Source organism: Neurospora tetrasperma (assembly GCF_000213175.1).
Source record: "Neurospora tetrasperma FGSC 2508 unplaced genomic scaffold NEUTE1scaffold_5, whole genome shotgun sequence".
In the NCBI taxonomy this organism is placed as follows: domain Eukaryota; kingdom Fungi; phylum Ascomycota; class Sordariomycetes; order Sordariales; family Sordariaceae; genus Neurospora; species Neurospora tetrasperma.
The window spans coordinates 2,644,137-2,665,950 of record NW_009799103.1 but is presented as its reverse complement, the minus strand read 5'-3'; the positions used below and the strand labels follow the sequence as shown (position 1 = coordinate 2,665,950).

At 51.5% G+C, this 21,814-nt stretch overlaps 7 protein-coding genes across 7 annotated transcripts; 4 read left to right on the top strand and 3 right to left on the bottom strand.

The window, feature by feature from the left end:
• Positions 1-1,571: 1,571 nt before the first annotated feature.
• NEUTE1DRAFT_46575 (uncharacterized protein) lies at positions 1,572-5,513 on the top strand (the record flags this gene model as incomplete). Its single annotated transcript, XM_009854433.1, has 3 exons — positions 1,572-2,057; positions 2,142-2,593; positions 2,663-5,513. 3 exons carry the CDS (start codon positions 1,572-1,574, stop codon positions 5,511-5,513), a joined length of 3,789 nt encoding a protein of 1,262 aa, XP_009852735.1.
• A 274-nt stretch (positions 5,514-5,787) lies between these two features.
• Positions 5,788-8,038, bottom strand: NEUTE1DRAFT_124018 (GMP synthase; the record flags this gene model as incomplete). Its single annotated transcript, XM_009855140.1, has 5 exons — positions 5,788-7,258; positions 7,345-7,368; positions 7,431-7,597; positions 7,796-7,813; positions 7,924-8,038. The coding sequence occupies 5 exons, from the start codon at positions 7,989-7,991 to the stop codon at positions 5,904-5,906; spliced, it is 1,632 nt and encodes a 543-aa protein (XP_009853442.1).
• An 810-nt stretch (positions 8,039-8,848) lies between these two features.
• On the top strand, positions 8,849-10,177 carry NEUTE1DRAFT_103050 (uncharacterized protein; the record flags this gene model as incomplete). The annotated part of the gene is made up of 1 exon (XM_009855139.1): positions 8,849-10,177. The coding sequence occupies one exon, from the start codon at positions 8,849-8,851 to the stop codon at positions 10,175-10,177; it is 1,329 nt and encodes a 442-aa protein (XP_009853441.1).
• Positions 10,178-11,680: 1,503 nt separating this feature from the next.
• Positions 11,681-12,041, top strand: NEUTE1DRAFT_139887 (uncharacterized protein; the record flags this gene model as incomplete). The annotated part of the gene is made up of 2 exons (XM_009855138.1): positions 11,681-11,759; positions 11,821-12,041. 2 exons carry the CDS (start codon positions 11,681-11,683, stop codon positions 12,039-12,041), a joined length of 300 nt encoding a protein of 99 aa, XP_009853440.1.
• Positions 12,042-13,273: 1,232 nt separating this feature from the next.
• Positions 13,274-14,639, bottom strand: NEUTE1DRAFT_48251 (uncharacterized protein; the record flags this gene model as incomplete). Its single annotated transcript, XM_009854534.1, has 5 exons — positions 13,274-13,408; positions 13,733-13,742; positions 13,828-13,945; positions 14,024-14,396; positions 14,496-14,639. 5 exons carry the CDS (start codon positions 14,637-14,639, stop codon positions 13,274-13,276), a joined length of 780 nt encoding a protein of 259 aa, XP_009852836.1.
• A 1,972-nt stretch (positions 14,640-16,611) lies between these two features.
• Positions 16,612-18,961, top strand: NEUTE1DRAFT_86146 (uncharacterized protein; the record flags this gene model as incomplete). Its single annotated transcript, XM_009855137.1, has 8 exons — positions 16,612-16,888; positions 16,955-17,087; positions 17,145-17,268; positions 17,332-17,507; positions 17,590-17,765; positions 17,842-18,266; positions 18,588-18,650; positions 18,850-18,961. 8 exons carry the CDS (start codon positions 16,682-16,684, stop codon positions 18,959-18,961), a joined length of 1,416 nt encoding a protein of 471 aa, XP_009853439.1.
• A 319-nt stretch (positions 18,962-19,280) lies between these two features.
• NEUTE1DRAFT_103047 (uncharacterized protein) lies at positions 19,281-19,844 on the bottom strand (the record flags this gene model as incomplete). The annotated part of the gene is made up of 1 exon (XM_009855136.1): positions 19,281-19,844. The coding sequence occupies one exon, from the start codon at positions 19,842-19,844 to the stop codon at positions 19,281-19,283; it is 564 nt and encodes a 187-aa protein (XP_009853438.1).
• Between the last annotated feature and the right edge of the window lie 1,970 nt (positions 19,845-21,814).

Here is a 21,814-nt window from a genome sequence, read left to right as displayed (position 1 = left end):
GGGCTGGGGTTGATGATGTCTTGGTCCGTTGGAGGTGAAAAGACGGGACTTTGTCCATGACGGAAAGCGAAGACTGGTCTCGCTGTATACAAGGCATCAAGGACGTTTGTTTTTCCAGATTCTGTACCTTTTCCCTCACATGATAGCGTATCAAGAATACAATCCATTGGCGTTCTAGTACCCTCAAGCTATGTGCGATGTGGATAGACGATATTCACATGTTGACCTGAAGGAGGAGATTTCAAGCATATCCGCACTTTCCCTTTTGGGCGATGTGATGTAGACATGGACCAATGACAGGAGCGCATGCTATGTACCTGTCGCCGACTCGAACCCCACCTGTGATCCACTCATTTTCGAGTTCTTGTTCTTTTCCACCTCGACATCCAAGGCACTCGCCTTTGTTTCCCAAGACTGAAATAAATAAAGAATCGCTTTACCATCCACTCGCTTACTTTGTTGCACACTTTCTATTGTTAAAGTTACTCGACGATACCTCCAGCCACCGAAATGCCAAATCCGGAAGAAGAGGGCCAGGCGCCCCCATTTAAACAATAGCCACCACTTTTACGACCACTGCCATCACCAAAGCCACAAGGTTCAGCAGCAATGTCAAAGACAACGGCCGCCATCTTTGTTTGTCATGGACCTGGACGAACAATGGAACACACCTACCAAGAAGATGGGATGGTGAACAACGCGGGGGAGCCGTCGGTCGCTCCAGTCAACTTCCCGATACTTAGGAACAAAACGTCGCAACCACACCACGTTCGGTGAACAGCCTGCTTCTTGGGTGAAACTGCCTTTTCGAACTTTTACCCTCAATTCTCCTGTAGCATACGTTCATACTGACCTCGTCAGGCGCAATCCGAATCCAAATTATGCCGCCAAAACAGTCCGCTGAAGGGTCGCAGCAGTCCGACTCCGGCGCGCTGAGACCTGCCACCTCCCGGTCATCCGCTATCTCCGGCAGGAGAATAGAGGAATTGTATTTCAAACCGGCAAATGAACACTATCGCAGAGAACTTCCGAAAATCATCTACTACGAAGAACTCGAAACGATCCGACAGGAAAACCCGATTGTTGATCCGATAAACGCTGCTGCCCCGGTTGTAACGGTCGAGATTTGGGAGCGCCCGGAGGCTTTCAAGGAGGCTGAGGTTGCCACAGTTGTTGACGACGATGGAGAGGGCAGAAGTATTAAATTCAAGCCGCTTCCGTTCAAGAAGACGGCTGTTGTTCCTGGGGGCGAAGATATTCCGACAACGTCAACTAAGCGTACGCGAGGGGATGGCGAACCGGTTAGACTAACCTCAACCCACGACTTTACAGCGATTAGAAAGCGACTCGGATATAAAAGGTCCATCGATGACCACTTTGGCAGATACAAACTAGCTGCAACTACCAAATTTACCGACCGGTATTCCAAGTCCAATCTTGCAAATCCAATTTCCGATCCAGACCTGGCGACTATGCTCGGAGATTTCGATTGGTCGGGATTTTTCAAAAACCACAAGCGATATTTTAAAAACAAACCAAATCCCCCCGCTGTCCTCTACAAGGGCTTCCCCATGGTCGAAAAGGTGGTCTTTGTGATGCATCCAAATCAGTGGCACTCGGAGGACAGGGATGGCAAACACTTGGAAGATGGGCACTGTTACTGGACTTCTGTCGCGCTGCTGATCTACGGCAGTGCCAGCTTCTGGCTACTCGTCAAAGCGGAACACCTCTGGTATCTCGAGAGCATCCTCAACAACCCTCATCATCCTCGCCACGATTTCTATAAGAGACTGATGGAGACCAAGTTCAGCACCAAGGCAGAAGGCATACAATATCAAGGTACAGAGATACAGGGAGACTTCAATCTCTGGGAGGCACTGCACATTCCGGGCCTTTGGGTGAACCACGACCCGTGCTATTTGACTGCTGATCTCTACAAAATTTTTCTCGTGCTTTACAAGTACGACTCGAATATGAATGTTCAGTTCATCAACAAGGTCTACGACATGAAGACTTTTGGGGCCTACAACAGTCGACACGTATTTCTTTGCTATGCTGTACGTCCACTCACACCTTCATGTTCCCTCCAAACAATGGGACCTTTGAGAAACGCGAGCTGACACTGCTGTGACCAACTATAGCACGGAAATCACTATCGACCCATGCTTCCGAACAACTATTTATCTTACGAGTTTCGTCTACCACGACCCACGCTGGCAGCAACAAAGATGTACAAGCTCCAAACGGCAGAACACAACAGACCGGTTGACGGCTTATCTCACCACTGGCGGGCACCATTGAACTCGATTCCATCTTCACTATTGCTTCCTCGAGGTCCTCATCAAGATTCGGTGACGGAAAGCCACATTTACAGAGTGGTTGGGTATGATCCCCCAGATTTACCGCCAGCTAGGCCAAAGCGCAAATATATAGTTATCGATGACGATGATGATGACCCTAAACCCCCAAGTCCAAAGCACGCCAAGGTTGAAAAGACAGCGACTCAGACGCATAATGCAGAAGCGATGAAGCCTAGATCGCCAACGCCAACGCCTGCACCCAAGGCTACTACTCCGGTTAAACACATTCCTCGGTATGCACCCCTATCTATTGCAACTACGGCTGCGACTACCACTGATAACACTGCTTAACCAGAAAATAGAAATTACAGATTGCCGAGTCCAAGGGTTCTACGACCACCTAGACCTCTTCCAATACCCAATTGTCCAGTCGTCATACCCCCGGTGGGTAAGGCCTTTGAAGCATTGTGCGGCGAATTAGACGAAGCAGAGATAACCCAAGGCCAAACAACGTCCACAGCTCTGATATCTCGAGGGCCATTCGGCCTTACTGCCCTCTCCTCTCGACCGCCGCCCGATCTCACCAAACTGTACACCTACTTCCCCCATCACGACCGCCAACTGCTCGACGGCTTCTACGCCTGGCTCATCCAACCCGAGAACATTGTGAAACCAGTCCACCAAGTCCTAGACGCTCTGAAACTGGGTAACCAGCGATTCGAACAGGCCAAGAACCCTGCTCTCGCCATTCGTAGTCTTCTCGGCCCAACAGCCGACGTCGCTGCCGTGGTGACCTTACTCACCCGCTATGACTTCCGGTTGCTCCTGGAGTTCTACTCGTACGAGATGAAAGTCGAGAATAAAGCAGGCAAAAGCGCTGCTCAACTGCTCGACGAGCTAGAAAAGGGACATTGCAAATGGACCAAGGGTATCACCGCCCCTATGCACAGCGGTGTGCACCCGGGGATTATCTACACCCTCGAGATGATGCTCAGTCGGTACGATCCCGTCTTGCTGGCCGACCTGGCGCAGTGGGCCAAGTTGTCTATGTCGGCTTGTGCAGAAGCAGGTCAGTGCCAGGGTCTGGGAAACGAGAAGAAGTGGAGTAATGCCCAGCTGGTGCAGTTGTTGGAGGAAAAACATCAGCAGAGGGAGGAGGAAAAGAGGGTCGAGCGGGAAACAAAGGAGGCGAAACGGAGATTTAAAGACCGGCTGGAGCAGCAGGATAGATTGTTGGCGCACCGTAGAGAGTGGGAGGCTCGGTATTTCAGGGAGCAGTTTTGGTCTACGTTTGATAGTAGAACCATGGAGGTTGAGATGACGGGGCGGGTGAGGGGAGAGAATGAGATGAATCTGGATGAGCCCGACATGAGTACTCTGGACATGATGGGGATAGACTCATTTGCGCCTGGACCACCGCCAGACGGGACAGTTCCGATGGATATGGGCCCGGATATAGACATGGACGCAGATGGGGATATGGACATGTTGGTTGATCAGGAGACTGAAAAACGACGGGAACGCGAGAGATACATGGAGGAAGCGAGGCTGAAGGTCAAGGACGTGACGAACAAGGAGAACTATGCAGACCTGTTTATAAAATCAAGGAAACCTCAACACAGCCGTACAGAGGAGAAGCAAGCGGAGAAAAAGGTTGACAAGACGAAGCCGGAGGAGAAGCCGCGCGAGGCCAGGGAAAAGGGAGCCGACGACAAGGGAAATAATAAGATGGACAAGCAGCTGCAAGAGGCACAGAGAAAGAGAAGGGAGCAGTACGAAAAGCAGAAACGGGATGCGGAGAAGGAGAAGCAGAAACGGGACGGGGAGAAGCAAGAACGAGGAAGGTCTCGCGCAGGTTCTGCCTCGGGCTCCAGTGGTCGTCGGCGCTCCGTCTCTCGTGCCGGATCTAGTTCAACTGCTGCATCTGGCACCGGACGACAGCGTCGCACATCCCTCTCCAGAGCCCCTAGTGTAGGTCCTGGGAATTCGAGCCACATGCGCGAGGAAACAAGACGGTCTCACCTCGAGAATGACACTATCATCGATGACAATCCCATGGCTCTGGTACTGGCTAGACCTCCACCTCCCACTCTCAAGTTGCGGCCGGCTACACCTCCCAACTCTTCGACTCCCGCAGGCGATGACCCCTTTGGACCTGCACCTTCCACGAACACAACAAAGCTTGATCCAAAGCGTACGACTTTCTCTTCTTCTACTTCAAATGCCGCTTCTAGCTCCACGGCTCCTAGACTCGATCTCAGGCCTATCAAACCAGCCAGAGGCTCCAGTTCTAACCTTGCCTCCAACGCCAGCCACAACAAACCCACCGCGCCAGGTAAACAGCCAGCAAAGCCTATGCAGAGATTCGACCCCAACACAGCTACGAGGCACAGCAACTTTAACCCCAACGTCGGCTCCAAGCCCAACAACCCCGGCAACACGCTCAACCCAACATTTAATCCCCAACCACGCGGCGGTCCCTCAGTCCCAGCAGGTCCTAGCCCAGGCTCCAGCTCCGGCCCTAGTCCAGCTTCCTCACGCTCTAGTAACTCTCTCTTTGGCTTTGGCTCTGGCTCTAGTTCCAGTACTCGACCCCGTTCTGGTTCTGGTTCTGGTTCCGGCGCTGGTCGTCCTCGCGCTGGTTCCGGTTCCGGTTCCGGATCCCCTACACGAACCACCGGCAGGCGAATAGGCGGAAGGGCAAGATCGTCGTCCAGCTCCAGCTCAACTTCCAACAAACCATCCATGTCAGAAATCATGGACCAAAACTTGGAAAAAGTGTCTAGTGCAAACGCGAATATCAACCCAATGGCACTGGCGCTTCAAGGAGGAGGAAGCGCGTTTGCGAAATCCGGGTTTGGGTCCCTTGTCTCTACTACTACGGATAGTTCTTCTGAAAGCATATCACCTGTGAGGAAGCCCGTAAGTTCAGGCTCAAGTTCAAGCTCGAGAAGTCTTTCGAGGGTGGGAAAGAAGGTGGAGGGAAGAGGTGGTGGAGGGAAAGTGGCGAGGAAGCCGTGGTTGTCGGATGTGGCGGAGGTGGATGAGGATTTATATGGGGAGGAGACCGGGATGGGGAGTGGGAATAATGGAGAGATAAAAGTGGAGGTGCAGGGTCAGGGGGACGGGGAAGATGTCATTGATGGGAGTTTGAGGATTGAGGAGTTGGGGGATGATGATGCGGATTTTATGGTTGATGAAAGTTTTTGGTGAGAGAATTGATACATAGGTCGGCAAGTACATAGAGGTAAATTTTTCTTCACTACATAGTGAGAGGGTTGATGGGAAGTCAAGTGGCGTTGGGAATTTGTGGTCTTATGTATCTATGTTTCTGTGCTTTTGTTAATGGGCTTGGCTTCATGATGGTTCGAGAGTTATGTGAATAGAAGTGCGCCGGTTAGAGAGGTACTATGAGTAGCTTCGAGTAGGAATAAACAAGCACATATGATCTCCATCACTCAAATATAGCAATTGACACAACACACATGGCATGAACACGTCAAATCTATTTCATTCCCCATCTGTTACTCATGGTATCTTCATTCATTTCTTTCCTTGCAGACGTTTTACTTTTCCAACCTTCCCGCTAGACCAAAGACCCGCTTACTCAAGCTCAATAGTGCCAGGAGGCTTGCTGGTAATGTCATAAGTGACTCTGCACACACCATTGACCTCGTTGACGATCCTGTTCATGACGCGCTGGAGGAAGTCCCACGGGAAGTTGAAGGCCTCAGCCGTCATGAAGTCCGTGGTCGTCACCGCGCGCAGAATGATAATGTAGCCGTAGACGCGCTTGTCGCCCATGACACCCACAGCACGGCTAGGATCAACTGCGGCGTACGCCTGCGAAATCTGGTCGTACAGGCCGGCCTTGCGGATCTCGGAAATGAAAATGTGATCGGCCTGGCGAGCAATGCGCACCTTCTCCTCCGTCACCTCGCCCAAAATGCGGACGGCAATGCCGGGACCGGGGAAGGGGTGGCGCATGACGAGTTCCTCGTGGATGCCGAGGGTGCGGCCGAGCTCGCGGACTTCGTCCTTGTACAGGGAGCGGAGCGGCTCGATGAGCTGGAGACCCTGGCCGTTGGTCATGCGCTCGGGCAGACCGCCGACGTTGTGGTGGGTCTTGATGGTGGCCGAGGGGCCCTTGAAGGAGAGCGACTCGATGACGTCTGGGTACAGGGTACCCTGCAGGAAGAAGCCGATCTTGGTGCCCTTGCCGGACTTGGCGGCGGCCTCCTCGATCTTCTGGGCCTCGGCCTCGAACACGTCAATGAACTTGCCGCCGATGAACTTGCGCTTCTGCTCGGGGTCGTGGAGACCCTTGAGGCCCTCGAGGAAGTCCTTGGAGGCGTCGATGACGGTCAGGTTGATGCCCAGGTGCTGCTTGAGGTCGCGCTCGACCTGCTCGCACTCGTCCAGGCGCATGACGCCGTTGTTGACAAGCACGGCCCAGAAGCGGTCGCCGATGGCCTCCTTCATCAGCTTGGCGGCGACGGTGGAGTCGACACCGCCCGAGACGGCGCCGAGGACTTGGCCCTCGGGGCCGACGAGGTCGCGGATGCGGGCGATTTCCTGGTCGAGGAAGCGCGCCATGGTCCAGTTCTGGGCGCAGCCGCAAATGTCGACGGCGAAGTTCTTGAGCAGCTGGGTGCCGTTCTGCGAGTGGGTGACCTCGGGGTGGAACTGAAGACCGTAGATGGGCTTGGTCTTGTGCGCAATGGCGGCGTACTCGGAGTTGTCGGACACAGCGACGGTGTGGAAGCCCTCGGGCAGGGCGCCGAGCTTGTCACCGTGCGACATCCACACGCGCATGGAGTCCTCGAGACCGGCGAAGAGGCGGTCGACGTGGGCGTCGTCGCCCTTGAGGGCCTTCAGGTTGGAGTGGCCGTACTCGCGGTGAACGCCGGCAATGACGTTCTCGGGGCTGGCGCGCCAGGCGATCTCCTGCATGCCATCTGTGAGAGTGTCAATGATGCCCCGATGCCTCGAGGTGAAGGTGGATAGACCGTGGTGACATGAATCACCATGAGATATCACATACAGCAAATGCCAAGAATGGGGACACCTAAGCAATGAGAGTGTTAGTACAAGATGCAAGCAACCTTTCAGGTCAGAGGTGATGCATACCAAGCTCGAACACGGCAGGGTCGACGTGAGGAGCACCGTCCTCATACACGGAGTAGGGGCCGCCGGAGAGAATGACACCCTTGGGCTTGTAGTCAAGATCGGCAATCTTGGTGGTGCATGGCAGCATCTCGGAGAGAATGTTGAGCTCTCTCATACGACGGGTGATCCTTTGGGAGTCATTGGGTTAGTATGTCTGTTGTTGTTGTCTACATTTGGGGGACTGCAGGGGGGGTGTTGAGAGGGTGAAGGCAGTCCAGGGTTCACAAGTAAACAAAAGCAACCACGACACGACAGAGCCCTAGAGTATACTAGTAACTCATCTCCCGCATGAGTGAATGTGAAATGTAAGAAAAGAAGAGACCTACAAATGAGTGTACTGCGATCTGTTATGAGAGAAAGGAACGGCTTGTTAGCACTGGATGAACACATGCACATATATCCTTGCATATTGCAGTAACAACAACAAGCACGCAGAGCAGGAGGACCAACGCACCCGAAATCCAAGGTCAGGATGGTATCGAAGGCCTTGGTAGGCACCTCTCCGAGGGTAGCGGCAGCCATGGTGTTGGAATTGGAGGTTATCGACAACCAAGATGCGAATGTGCGACTTCGAACTTTGGATGCCGGATCTCAAAACGAAGACGGAAAGAGAGAAAAGAGAGGGTTTCAATTTTTTTTTGGGCCCTGCAACAACCACACCCAGTTTCAGGCGGCTCGGGTGGGGGAGGAGTCAGTGCCTGTAGACGGGGACTCTAGATCTCGGATGACTCAGCTGCCGATAAGCTGATAAGAAGGCTCTGCAGCCAATAAATGGAGGCCCCTTCAGACGAGACAAAATCATTAATACCCCACTCCACCCAGTACCTAAGCCCGCCAAAGTCGGGTCCCACCCATCTGTCACTGCAGTCCGGGTGCTGCTCCACGGCCTGGAATTCCCCAGGTGTTCCAACTTTAATTCCACTTCATCCGCACTTGAGGTCTCTTCGTCCGTCTGTTTGCCACATGCCATCATCAATCAAGCGAACATTGACCATGTTACTTATTATCACAACTGACATGTCTCAACCGAGTGCTCACCGGCTCCATCGGATGCTCTTCCGCGGGACAATGCCAATGTTACGGTTTCTTTCAGCCTCTTCCTCGCCCAAGTCTTTGTTCAACTTCTCTGTTCCGCGAATGTGTGCTTCCTTCGTCGTCCTGTCCAGAGCCTGTCTATAGGAGAAGCATCTTGTTCACCCGAAGCCATTTGACTTAAATAGACGGCGAGATCCAGTGTAACCATGTTGTTGTTGTCTCGATCCACATCATCAGCTCAAACAAGCAGCCTCACAACCTTGCCCTCACGACCACATCAACAGACACTGACTCACCAGAAAGCGACTCATACCATCACCATCAGTCACCACCAGTCATCCAAAATGGGTAGGGACACCAAGATCGTTGAAGAATTACTCACAAAGCCTTTCAGCCAAGATTCGGATCTCGGCCATGTCCCGCTCCGGGATATGGAAGCCTACGTCCACAGGTCCGTCGAGATAAGGCACAAAGAGTTAGGCCTTGGGAAGCCGAAGAGGCCTTGCAACCACTTCGTCCTTTACCTCACCGCCAATCATGCCCGCGCCAAGGCATGGAGGGACGCCCACCGTACCCAACTTCCAGAGGGATCTCATCCCATGCATATGATATCAACCATCCTCTCGCGGAGCTGGTCTCTCGAGCCTCCCTCGGTCAAATCAAAGTACCAAGCTCTTGCCGTTATAGATAAGCAGATGAACGCCAAAGCCTTTCCTAACTACAAGTACAAACCTAGACGCAAGCAGGACAAGTCCCGCACCCTTCCCTCCACTACTGATGCCAAGCGGGCCGAAACTAAGGCGGCCGTTATGCCCCAACCCCTCCCCTCTCTCTATCCAGCTTCTCACGATTCCTTCGCCCTGTCGAGTACTCAACAGAAAGATCTGTCACCCCATATCTTTCAACGCCTAGCCGCACTTAGCAGCCATGCTAAAGAGCTAGAGACCTTCCTGACTCTCTGCCAGAAATTTGAAGTCATGCGGGCCGCCTACTGGCCCACTGACAAAGGTCTGGACTATGAACTAGCCTGTCTCGAATACAATGGCTTCATCGCCTCTACTTACGAGCAGCTCAGACACCACGTTCGCAACATCCAGCTGCTCGAGCCCTACGTGCCCAAGGTTTTCAACCTTCAGTGGTCGTATGACGAAATAATTGGTATGTACAAGGTTTCCCTGCCTACATATACTTGGCCCTCTCTGGAGCTTACCATGCCGGCAAATTTTAGTATCCCTATGCCTATTCCCATGGAGATTGATCAACAAGTGCCCTTGGGCGGCTTCGAGAACGGCTTCTCTGCTGACATTGGTGTAGTCCCCTCCATAAATACCAATCACCCACTGGCTGGCTTGGAGGACAGCTTTGCTAACTCTGCCGATATATCTGACTCAGATATCGAAAGGGCTCTCCAGGAGTTCGAGGTTGCTGGTGCAAACACCACTACCAGCGAGCCCGCTGTCAACGAACCCGCTGTCAACGAACCCGCTGTCAACGAACCTGCTCAGGTGGAGCAAGTGCCCCTACCCGATTTTACTGGTACCGAGGGTCTTACCAATGCAGATCTGTTCTTGGATCAACAGCTCTTAGAGGCCGTCGATCAAGACATGAACCTGAGTTTCCAGGACATGATCAACATGGACATGATCACAGATGAGAGCGAGATGCCTCTGTGAAGAATACTCAAACATGGATAGTTTGGGACATTCCCTTTGTGCTACGTCTACTTTGTCTTTTCTTTTGCATTTTCTTTTTTTGTTCGCATGGCATTCTTTGTGTCTGTCCGATACTCTCATAGATTAGTTGTCCTTTTTCCTGTAGCAGTACTACCGGACCAATACTACCCCAATACATTCTCTTCAATATCCATGCCAACTCTCGTAAAGTGACTCTGATCCTGTGTCGTTGCACCCCATGTCCGAAGAAGGTCGTGTTTCCCTCCTGACATATACAGCCTCCATTAATACGGACCTTTTTCCGTGAACCGCAGTCTAGCGAGACACTTTCAGCCCGCCTTAACCCGTATCAGCCTGTCTTGGCCATCGCTTGGGGTTTCGCACTACCCGAACAACTCAATAACCTAATCAATAACACTTCACACACACACCACTGAACGTCACTACTAGCCCGTTCAGCAGAGTTTCCCAACGGTTGTTTCTGACACTCATCAGAGTAACCAAACGGCCGTATCACCAACAGCCATGTCACGAAGACGAGGCTCAAAACCGGACCTAATGGTCCTTTTGCATCTAGCGCAATTTTGTTGCCCGTCATACATGTAATGAATGATACTTGACACACCGCCGGCAGCGTGGCTTTACGGACTTACCCTTGGTAGGGCCCTACCTACGGCTGTACCTTCTCTTTCTACAATCCGTAAGCTTTTTGTGGTGGAGCTTGGCCGTTCTCTCGTGTCGCAATATGTAGGTAAGAACGGCGCGGACTTGAGATTTCTGTCGCATATATCCGCAATAGAACATACCCAACTTCTTACCTAGGTAGCTACACGGTATCTGTGCCTCTGTGATAGTTCGTGTCTGTTGAAGTACTTAATCCTTTGGGAAAACCTGGTCGCCGCAGTCTTTTAAAAGCAAAACGCTTCTCCTTGACCTTCCCTGTTAACAACATTTCCCCGTCATGGAATTCCGAAACGCGTGGGGTTTATTCTATTAAGACTAATATATTGATTGACATTAGGCCTTTGGCTACCTACCTAGGGGCAGAAGTTCTTGTACTTGGCAATCCATAAACCCCAGGTCTTGTTAGACTTTATTAACAGGTAGACACGACAGTGTACGGCAATCTCAGTTACAACCAAAATGCTAGGAATATGTTGTTGTTCTTGGATCCGATTCCTGATGCCTCCTTAAGAGCCTGTGAAGGAGCCGATGTACCTTGTTGTGGAGGAACCGGGCCTTCCTTTCGAATGAAGCGAGGATATACAACCCCTAGTTTTACCTCGAGAAATTGCTAGGTAGCGATTTGATGGTCTCGACGGTTGGGGATCCAGGGCTGCCGAGTACACTAGAGCAAAAACACACCCCGGGCGAATTTGACATTGGTAGAGGTACCAAGAAGTTCTTTCGATACCTCCCCATATGAGGGAATGGAGCTCTTTTTTGGAACGGCAACTTCAGATCCGAACGGCAACTTCAAAGTCGGACGCCATCTTAACCACAATGCTGATGATGGATAACGAAAGGAGAGAAACGAAAGACGGAGAAAAAACTTCACGTCTACGCGGGAGAAAAACGGAGTGTACCGAAGCCATCATTACTAGGTACCGTAGGGAAGGAATAGCCCGATATCGCTCCTACAGGTAACTTCCTCGCCGCCGCTGCCGCCGCCGCTGCCCAGTTCTACATCTACGTGTCGAGTGCGCAAATCTCAGTCAGCGGAGACAGCGGAAGCTATAGCCCGCGCAATCTGGTCTCGTTCCTGGGCGCATATCAGGCGGCGGATCCAGGGATCATGATCGGCATTTACCATCCTGTGCCGAAGAGTTATACTCCGCCGGCACTGGCGGTTGAGAGCTATTAGGAGTGCGGGCTTGGGTTTTGTGGAGAAGGAGAAAGGAGGGTGTGAATGGCTTCGAATTCAATTTGGTATTCATCGTAGGGGAGGGTTGGATGGGTTGATGATGGAGTGTAGGAGTAGAAGGGAATGAAAGGTGGGAGGGGAAGAAGGAGTCGGGAGCAACGAAAAAGGTGCAAAGAGAAGAAGTATTGATTAAGTAACAATAAAGGCGAGTATGAGGAAGGAGCCATGCCGGAGTAAGCACCGCGCTGGCTGCTCCCCTACCTACATAACCACCTTGCCTGACACTAACTTTCAACAATTGGCAGCTTCGTCAAGCTGCCCGGCTAGCTCAATCGGTAGAGCGTGAGACTCTTAATCTCAAGGTTGTGGGTTCGACCCCCACGTCGGGCTCAATTCCCGATGTTCCTCATCTGAGGACAACATCCATCTTTTTCTCTTTTTTTTTTTTCTTGTGTTGGAGAATTTTTCGCAAACTTTTCTCGGTAGCGCCCCACACTTGCTCCAGTGGCGAGACCCACTTGCCTTTTTGGTTTGGCGAGGGCGATCTTATTGGTTGACTTTTCTCGGTACCTTTGTGGTTTTGTCACCAAGCCAAACACCAACTGGAGGGAACAGGAGATCGAACGAGCATCGTTACCTACTTGTTGTATAAAGGAACAGTTTGAAAAATACAATAACTTAATCTTAACATTGCGGTCGGCTGTCTTGGTACAAAAGGAAAAAAAAAGGAAGCCGAAATGCGATAGCTGTGGCATACCACAGGTCGATGTCTTGACGGAGATCCTGCCGACTGCTCCGAACCCAGCAAGGAAAACAAGGTGAGAAAAAACATCAACGAAGACGTCAACCTATGAAGCGAACAATTCGTTCACGAAACCAATCAATTTCAAGCCCACCCTCCCTCTTTTGCTCCAATACCCCCGTCTAAACAGCAGCCCACCTAGTAGCAGCTGTCGTCTCCCCTCCAGACTCACTCACCTCATCATAAGCAACAGTTACAGATCTAATCTGCAAAATCCCACCGTCATGTTCACCGTGCTCGCCCTCCACTTCATCCCTATGATTTCCCAGCCCCGAATCATCTTCGCCATTGTTACTGTCCTTCTTGTTTAGATTCTCCTCACTCTCCTCCTTAGCATGCATCGTAAACCCGTACTGATCCACCTTCTTTTTCTTTCTCGAGGTACTTCCCATCTCGAAGGCGTCCGCTCCGGTCTGCTTGCTGTTTTTGCTCAAACCAGGATTTCCTGAGCCTTCGGCATAGTGCTCGTTGTCGTCATTGTTGGAGTCGGTCTTGTAGCCCCGGGAACGCCAGATGCTGCGGCCTCTGGCTTTTTCGACCAGGGGTTGGAGGAGGGGGATGCAGGCTGCTATTATTATTAGGTTGCCTTCGATTCTGTGGGTTGAGGATCAGTTGAGATTCTTTAGCGGTGACGCTTGGATGTGATTAACGGGGTTAGGATCTCAGAGGGTGATTGGTTAGGTAAATTGGTACTGTAGAGGTAGTCCTTACGAGGTCCAGTATAAGGGATCGCAGAGTTCGTCTAAAGGTGAGCCCCCTTGTCAGTTTTCCTCTTGAAAAAGGGACAGCCTTTTATCCAATTGGGATGACGCCTGACACCGAGGGAAAACTTACAGCTGACATCTTGGTTGGACAGAGTCGATACGCCGGTTGCCTTGATGATACCCACAGCACCCGATCTAGTAACACGTTGTCATGTTAGTCGATGCGAACGTGGCATGGGGCAAACAGATGGCAAACGTCAACACCACGAGAGGCACTTACATGAGACCCATACCGAGAGCACAGCACAGAGCTAGCTTCTTTTTGGTGTGCATTTGTAACTTCCACAAGACAGTAGCTGGGTATATGGCCAGGTAAAAGTCTAGAAACGCGGAGCATGCTGTGGAGGTAGGAGGGTGATGTGGTCAGTCGCGTCTGGTTCTTTGGTTGGTCTTTGAGCCGACGAAACTCAACTTACTGCTAGCCCAATAAGCCAACCCCTCCAACACGTCCGGGGCGAGACAGTTATGAGGCATGGTAAGAGTCCAAAGCGCCTGGGTTGGCGTGCACTGCAAGAGCAAGGTCATAACCATGGCCGTGAGTGACAGACAGCAGATGGTACCCATGGACCACAAGATCATAGTATGCAGCCGGCTGGGCATGAGCAGTCGGACCAGGAGGGCAATGACGGCGAGCTTGGGGAAGCCGAGTGTTTCAATTCCGGGGACGTAGGCGGCCATCATGAACTTGATGGTGTTTTCCTTTTGCTCGAGGTCGAGATCGGCAAAGTGTCGGCTGTTGCCCCAGGAGACGGATATCGTTACGAAGATGTTGGAGAGAACTGCGCAGAACTGTGAGGACATTGTTAAGTCATGTCAGCTAGAGAAATCTTCATCACGGATCTGGGAGTATTCAGGGTATAATCGGCGGCTCGAGGGGTGTGTACTTACACACGAGAAGAGAATAACGTAGTCATCGAAGCCGAGCTTGTCGTGCACCACGGCTCGGACGTGGAGACGAGCGCTGACAAAGAGAAGGGCGAGTGCTGTGAGTACCCAGCATACGGTAAGCATCATTGGCCCTTTATCGTCCATTTTGTCTGGGTAGGCGGAGCAATACTGCCTAGTGTTTTGAAGGGAAAAAGTGCACTTGAGAAGACCCAAAACCGCTGTACATACCGAAGAGCAGAGGTACAGATAGATATCAAAGATCAAGGATAATGGCATGCTACACAACACTCACGCGTATTTACTCGTCTCCAGCGTTCAGGGTCATCAACTTGGGTAGTGGCAACGAAACTTGTAGTAAGCCTCCAGACCAGGAAAGACAGAAATCGCCCGCTAATGTCCGGGGATCTTGACATTTGAGCCCCGTAAAACCACGAACCCTGAATCTCGAAGCAGCACCCAAGCCAACGAAGGACCTGGGATTTTCTTCTTTTGAAACATCTACCAACAAGTGTCAGTGTTCTCTATTGCAAGACTCGTCAAGGGTTGAACGGGATGGGGCTTGATACCACCTTGACCCAAACCGTCGGGACTTGAACTCTCTTGATTCTAAATGCAAATGATGTGCAGGCATACCCCACCCTCGGTTACGGTACTCTCATCATTCTTGCCTGGCTTGCGAAGATAAAAGGTTGATGGATTCGAGCAGAAGGTCTAGTGACCTGTCATACAATGACATGGTTCCTTGCAGGAGTAAGCACAGCCCTCGGGTGGCCAGGTCGGAACCCCCTTTTCTTCAGCGAAAGCAGCAAAGTTTCAAAGGGGGGGGAGGAGATGTCCTTGAATACTTGTACACTGTCTGGGCTGGCTGGAGAGAAGCTGTTGGAGAGGACGTTCCGAGGTCAAGATTTTCCAGATTGGTGTGTCTTGGAATCAAAAATCATCATGAGGAAGGTTGGCGATCGATGTCTGTCCTGGTATTGGTGGTTGCCGGGGATTTGGTGATTGATGGCTGGGAAGTTGTCTGGTCAAAACAATGAGGCGGAACGAATAAGGTGTGTACACTACTTCTACGTAAGGTACCTAGGTTACACCCATCGGAGAGATAACTACGAGTGTCCATGCTGGTGGGAATCGCCATCCCCGCCTTGAGGTTCTCCCGTCGTCTCGGCACCGCAGCACCTTGCAGGGCAGTCAACCCACTCCGGGCATCCAGATGTTCATGATACTACGGGGCGTTCGGTGCATACTGCATGCTGCACAGTGATGTTTTGACGCCGCTTTAGCCCGGAACAGCGAGCCGGCAGTGCCTAAAAGGCTTGCTAGGCGGGACTCGGTTAGTGCCGAACCGCTGTCAAGGCGCCAATGGTGGCGGTCCGGCTAACAGCCTCATCCGGTGGGTCCAACCCGACATCTGGCACAGTGCAACTTGCGTGCATCCGTTCTTTCCGTTCTTCAGTCGGTTCTTTCTTCAACACTCAGTCCGTCGTCACTTCCTCTTTTCATGATTACCTCTACTATGAATGCAATCTTCATGACCGCCGATGTGGGCGACAGCGGAGATGGCTGGAGAGAATACTTGGTAATTCATACTTTATGCCACCATTCCCTTACCCAAGGGAGTCGAGAACAGCTCGAGCCTCGAGGGACCTACCTCCTGTACCTACCTCTACCTCCACATATAGAAGCGAACAGTGAGTGGCATCATCATGGTACGTATTACCCCCATATCGGCCCCGCGTTAATTCATGCTAATCGATGTTTCTGGCTAGGTGTACCTACTCCGACCCATATCCCGGAGCTACTAAACCCCTTCCACCACCAAACTAACCATCGCGACCACCGCTTTTAAGTTGCCAAAACGGTTACTCTGTTTGCTCCATGAAACACTTCTCCGTCACCACCGAGTGCTTAGGTGTGCTACGCCTGATCGGGGTTTGATCTCTCCCCGAGAAAGTAGGGGCAGCGAGGAGCCTCACTCGAGCCCCACGTCGTACGGCTGATCACATCTATGTCGAGATAAGTTCGACGCGAGTAGCACTTAGGGGAAGGCCTGTCGGCGTTCTCGACTACTTGGATACGCAAGCCGTATTGTCCATATAAGTGGCGGCATACATCTCCCCCCATCAAGCTCGACGACCTCTTCCCCCTTATTCAAGTTTCAGTAGCACATAACACATACAGCCAACATGTCCACAACAGTTGATCTCTCGCTCGCCACTCGGCCAAGTGATGCCGATGCTGTGCCGGGCTTGATCGAGGATCTTACCTCCCTCAATGGAAACTGGACAGAAGACGACGAGGAGACGCGCCACAAGATGGTTATCAAGGCACGGAGTCTTCTCCAGTCTCTCATGACACCCCGCGAGCAAATGTTGCAACATACATGGGCTGATGTAAGTGGCTGACTGCTTTCCCCCAAGCCATCTCTGCCGGCTTACTAATACCATGTTCGAATACAGCCCGGACTTGATGCTGCTTTGACCACCGGTGTTGATGTCGGTCTTTGGAAGCTCATGGTCAAGGATGGCGTTGATGCCGTTCACAAGGTTGACCACCTTGCTAGGTCTTTGGGCATGGATCCTGAACTTCTCGGTTAGCGACTGGATTTCATGAACACCCGACAACTCAAACTAACAGATCATATAACAGGCCGCCTGTTGCGCCATGTGTGCGCCATGGGCCATCTTGTGGAGGTGGCTCAGGATGAGTACAAGCTCACAAACTTCACCAAGTCAATGAGCCTCGATGTCATCGGCGATAGTTATGTTTGCCTGTGAGTGTTCCCCTTACTAGCTTCCCGTCGATATCGTTAACCATATTTTTTTACAATCTACAGACTCGGTGGCATCGGCCGCAGCCCAATCGACTTTTACAAGTTCCTTCGCGAGACCAACTGGCAAAATCCCGTCGATGCCGCCCACACGGCGTTTCATGCGTCATACAACAGCGACGTGCCAAACTGCATGGTGTATCTCGGGTCCATCGGCATGGGTCCTCAGATGAACCACCATAGTAAGTCATGCGCCCCCGAAGGATATATCCTGCAATAGTACATGGAAGGCAGCATTACTAACCTCGCGTTTCACACTCATAGTGGGCGGTTACAGGCAGGGCCGCTTGCCGTGGCATCATCCCAAGATCTATCCTGTAGAGAAGGAATTGTTCCCCGGTACCGATGCTTCGTCCGATTCGCCGCTGGTTGTCGACGTTGCTGGCGGCCTCGGCCATGACATCGACGAATTCAAGAGAAACTACCCCAACCATCCCGGCGTGAGCAGCCCCATCTATTTGTCACTCCCGACATGACAAGAAAATGGGCATGATTTGACTGACTGGCCATGTGTAGAAACTGATCCTACAAGATCGTCCGACTGTCATCGAAGATGTCAAAGACATTGATCCCTCGATCCAGCGCATGCCCCACGACTTCCTAACCGAGCAGCCCATCAAGGGAGCCAGGGCCTACTTCATGCACTCCATCCTGCACGACTGGCCCGATGATGTCTGCCAGAAGATCCTCGCCCGTCTGGCGGAGGCGATGAAGCCCGGATACAGCAAGTTGCTCATATTCGAATGCGTGATCCCGCGAACCGGTGCCTATTGGGAAGCAACCGCAGGTGACATGCTGATGATGACACAGCTGTCGGCTTGCGAGCGGACAGAAGACCAGTGGCATCAACTCATCGAGGGCAGCGGGTTGGGCCTCAAGATCGTCAAATTCTGGTCGAGTGGACTTTCTGCTGTTGAGAATGTTATTGAGTGCGAGTTGGCGTAAGTAGGTAGCTACATCGCACCAAAGGTAATTAATCCTCCCACGATATCCTGACCCAAATAGATCAGCATATCAACGCGCTCAATGCTCCCGTTCTGGTTCAATGTTCCGCTATGACCACCCGCCCAATCTTCAGTCCTGCTTGTTCACATTCCGGATCTGACCTCCGACTATCAAATGAGATCATGTCAAAGCGCTCCGTATATTCCCAATCTCCAACACGGCCAACCGTGAGCCATACATCCTTGATATAGTCTTGGTCTTCGACTATTCGCAGTCGCAAGCACTGAAGATCATGATTGGTACCTAACCATTACTAGTGTTAACCGCAAAGCCACCACCTCCACTTGCATCATGGCGGTCTACGAAATCGGAAGACAATCGTCCACTCAGGCGAGGTCCCAATCATGGTCTCTTCCACTATGCTCGCGAGTTGACTTGGGAAGATCCTTGAGACTTGGATGGGGATGAGGCGCTTGGGGTCATTTGGTTGATTGTCGAATTCGTTGCACGATTCCAAAAGTTTCACTATATAAGCAAGTGGTCAGCCATCTTACTGTGGTTTTACGAAGACACTGTGAGACAGGATGAGGTGAACGAAACTAACTCAACAAACATCACAGTCTGCAGGTCCAGGATGTTGAGACGGGCGCGTCGTCACGGTAGCGGAATTGAAAGTGTCGGGGACGAGTGATATCGAGGAAGTTTTGGGAAGAAAAGGGAGAAGAGAAGAGGAGTCTCATTACCGTAACCTAGACTACCCGAGAAATGGAACATCATCGACATAATACGACTTCTCCAGACCTGTGTCTATGACCGTTCATCGGATACAAACAACCTGATTTATATTTAAGTCATGCAATCTCAAGGACCACTCTATACACCAAATTACTCTTACACACAAAGTTGTGGCACAAACTGCAAGCACATTGAGCCCTCACCACTAATGCCCATCACATAGGTACCCATCGTCTATTCCCCTGAGTGCAACCACACCTCGATATGGGACCATATCAACCATCACGCTGCAAGAAACGCTCCAAGTAATCCACCTTTCCAATCGACACGCCCTTCATCCGGAAAATTGCATAAGCAGTCTGCAAATGGAAGAAGAAATTCGGCACCGCGAACTTGGTGACATAATGCTGCGGCGTCATGTTATACACCTGAGCCAGCAACTGCAGGTTGATCGTGTTGAAACGCAAGTGCGCCTCATCCACCGTCTTCTTGTCCACCTTGTTCAAAAAGTCAATCGTGTGCTGGCACCGCTCAATGAGCTGCTCGATGGTGGTCTCGTCATCGGCAAAGGCGACGCCGGTCTGACCAGTAATGATGTCGACAAACTTCTTGGGCGTGTTACTGGCACATTGGACCTGGAAGGTCAGGGGCTTCATGTCTGGATGCAACGTCCAGTGTGGTATCTCATTCAGTGAAATGTCGTTGACTTGGGCGTGCTTGGTGGCGGTGACGAGGAGGTGCTTGAGGGTGTGTTGACCCCGGAGGAAGGTGGGGATGCTGACGTCGTAGAGGGAGAGACATCCCGAATGGTCAATCGGTACGATTTGTTTGTCGGCCATTGTGACTTGAAGGCAGGGAGGAGACTCTGTGTGAGATAATTTGATGTCTGGTGAGGTATGTGGAAGGTGGTTCCTGAAGATGATTAACGGGTGCAGTTGTTGGTAAATGGGAGTGCGCTGAATGTTCCTTTATTCAACACCCACACAATTACCTAGACAGGTCGAGAACACATCATAGTATCCAACACTCACCTCATGCGACTGTGCTTATGACGCTAGAGCTCTGACAATGTGGTCTTTGAACCCGGCGGGGGAAATAGCACATTTGCGTCATTATGAGTTCACATTGCGGACCTGAGAAGGTCCAACCCTCCGGCATCACCCTTCGCGGTACCAGACCGCCCAACAAAATGCCGCAGAAACACCGTCGCCATTCCTACAATCCAGTCCGCAAAACTCCAGTAGAGCCCACCTAAACACCGAGTCAACCTTGCTGTTCAAAACTTCATCAAATTCTGCATATCATGGGTGTTCGAGATCTCAACTCCCGACCCCCAACCCCACTATCAACAAACCTGAGCGTTGGGCGATGTGCCGGATCAGGCGCAGAAGAGGTTCGGGTTCAGTCGCCTCCCAGGAAGAGTCGAGCTCCATCTTTATCTCTGGCTTCCACTACTGATCAGACTCCAGAAATCGGCGACAAGGGATTGTCCCCGGAGGCACTGTCTGGTGTCGAGACAAATTCAGAGGTAGTCTTTCAGGAACTGCTGACGGCACATGTGCCTCTGACCAGCAGCGCGGCGACGGAGTCTGGACGACAAAGGGAGTGACGTTCTAGCGCCCACTCGAAGAGATGATTCAATCCTTGTCTTGGACAGACACTGGCCGTAGTTGATGGAGAAGTCTCGGCGATCAAATAGGTCAGTATCCATCTTGGGGAATGAATGTTTTAACTCCGAAGCTGACTGGGCTTGGGCACAGCAATCGCAACGATACACTCGGTCGTTCCTCAAGACACAACCGTCACGGATGAGATCTTCCACCCACGCTCGAATCCTACGTCGAAGCTCAACGTTGGTTGCGTCGAGCGAACCAAGTGCGATGACACACAAGGACGCAGCAAAACGATTGAGAGATTTCAGCTCCGATACTTCGCCGGCACCGATGTCTAGACCCAGATACACATCCACGAATGAGGGAAACATGCAAAGCGGGAAATTGAATTAAGGCCATGCACGCAACCATCCAGATCTCGTTTTCCCTCCATTGGCTTTTCATTGGCTCTCCCGATCATGGACGGGACAGGAGATGTGACCATGCACCCCTTCGGCCCATCGTAGCATTCACCCGCCTTCCCGGTTAAAGTTCTTACACTGACTGAGCTTATTCTTGCTCGGAGAGTTAGCGTGTGCCCTTCTAATGGCTGGCTTAGTTCTGTTCTGTTCTGGCGGCATTCCATGCAGTCATACGCTGGTATTCTCTGGAGCCAGACGAGTTTGGATCGGCGTCGTGCTATCCGCAGGTTGTTGGAAAGTATGGTCTGTGTCACCTGGAGAGGGCTAGTGTTACTACAGATCTCCGAATAGAGGTCTGGCACACAGAAGGTCCGCATGACAACATTCGAGTTGCCACTTCCAACATTCATTTAGTATTCAATACCTTATGTAACAGTTTCAACCTTAGTAGTGTACACTACAACTACCTCGTGTAACGCTTTTGTATGACACCTGCCACATGGATGTTTACAAGCCTGCATGTCCTCGTTTGATTTTGTGTTTCTCTCCACAATCCCTATCGACACAGGCAAGCCAAGAAGGCCGACGAAGTATGACAGACGCCAAACATTTCTTGCGGGGAATTTCTCGAGCTAATTTTCTTCAAGGAACTATCGCATGTGGCAAAAGGTCAGGAGTGCTTCCGGGGAGGGTAACATGACGATTTACGGGGAGAAAAGGCTTAAAATGAGAACATAGATGGACAGTTGCAGCTCTCATTGAGCATCGAAAACTCCTTGCTTCCATAAATCAAGA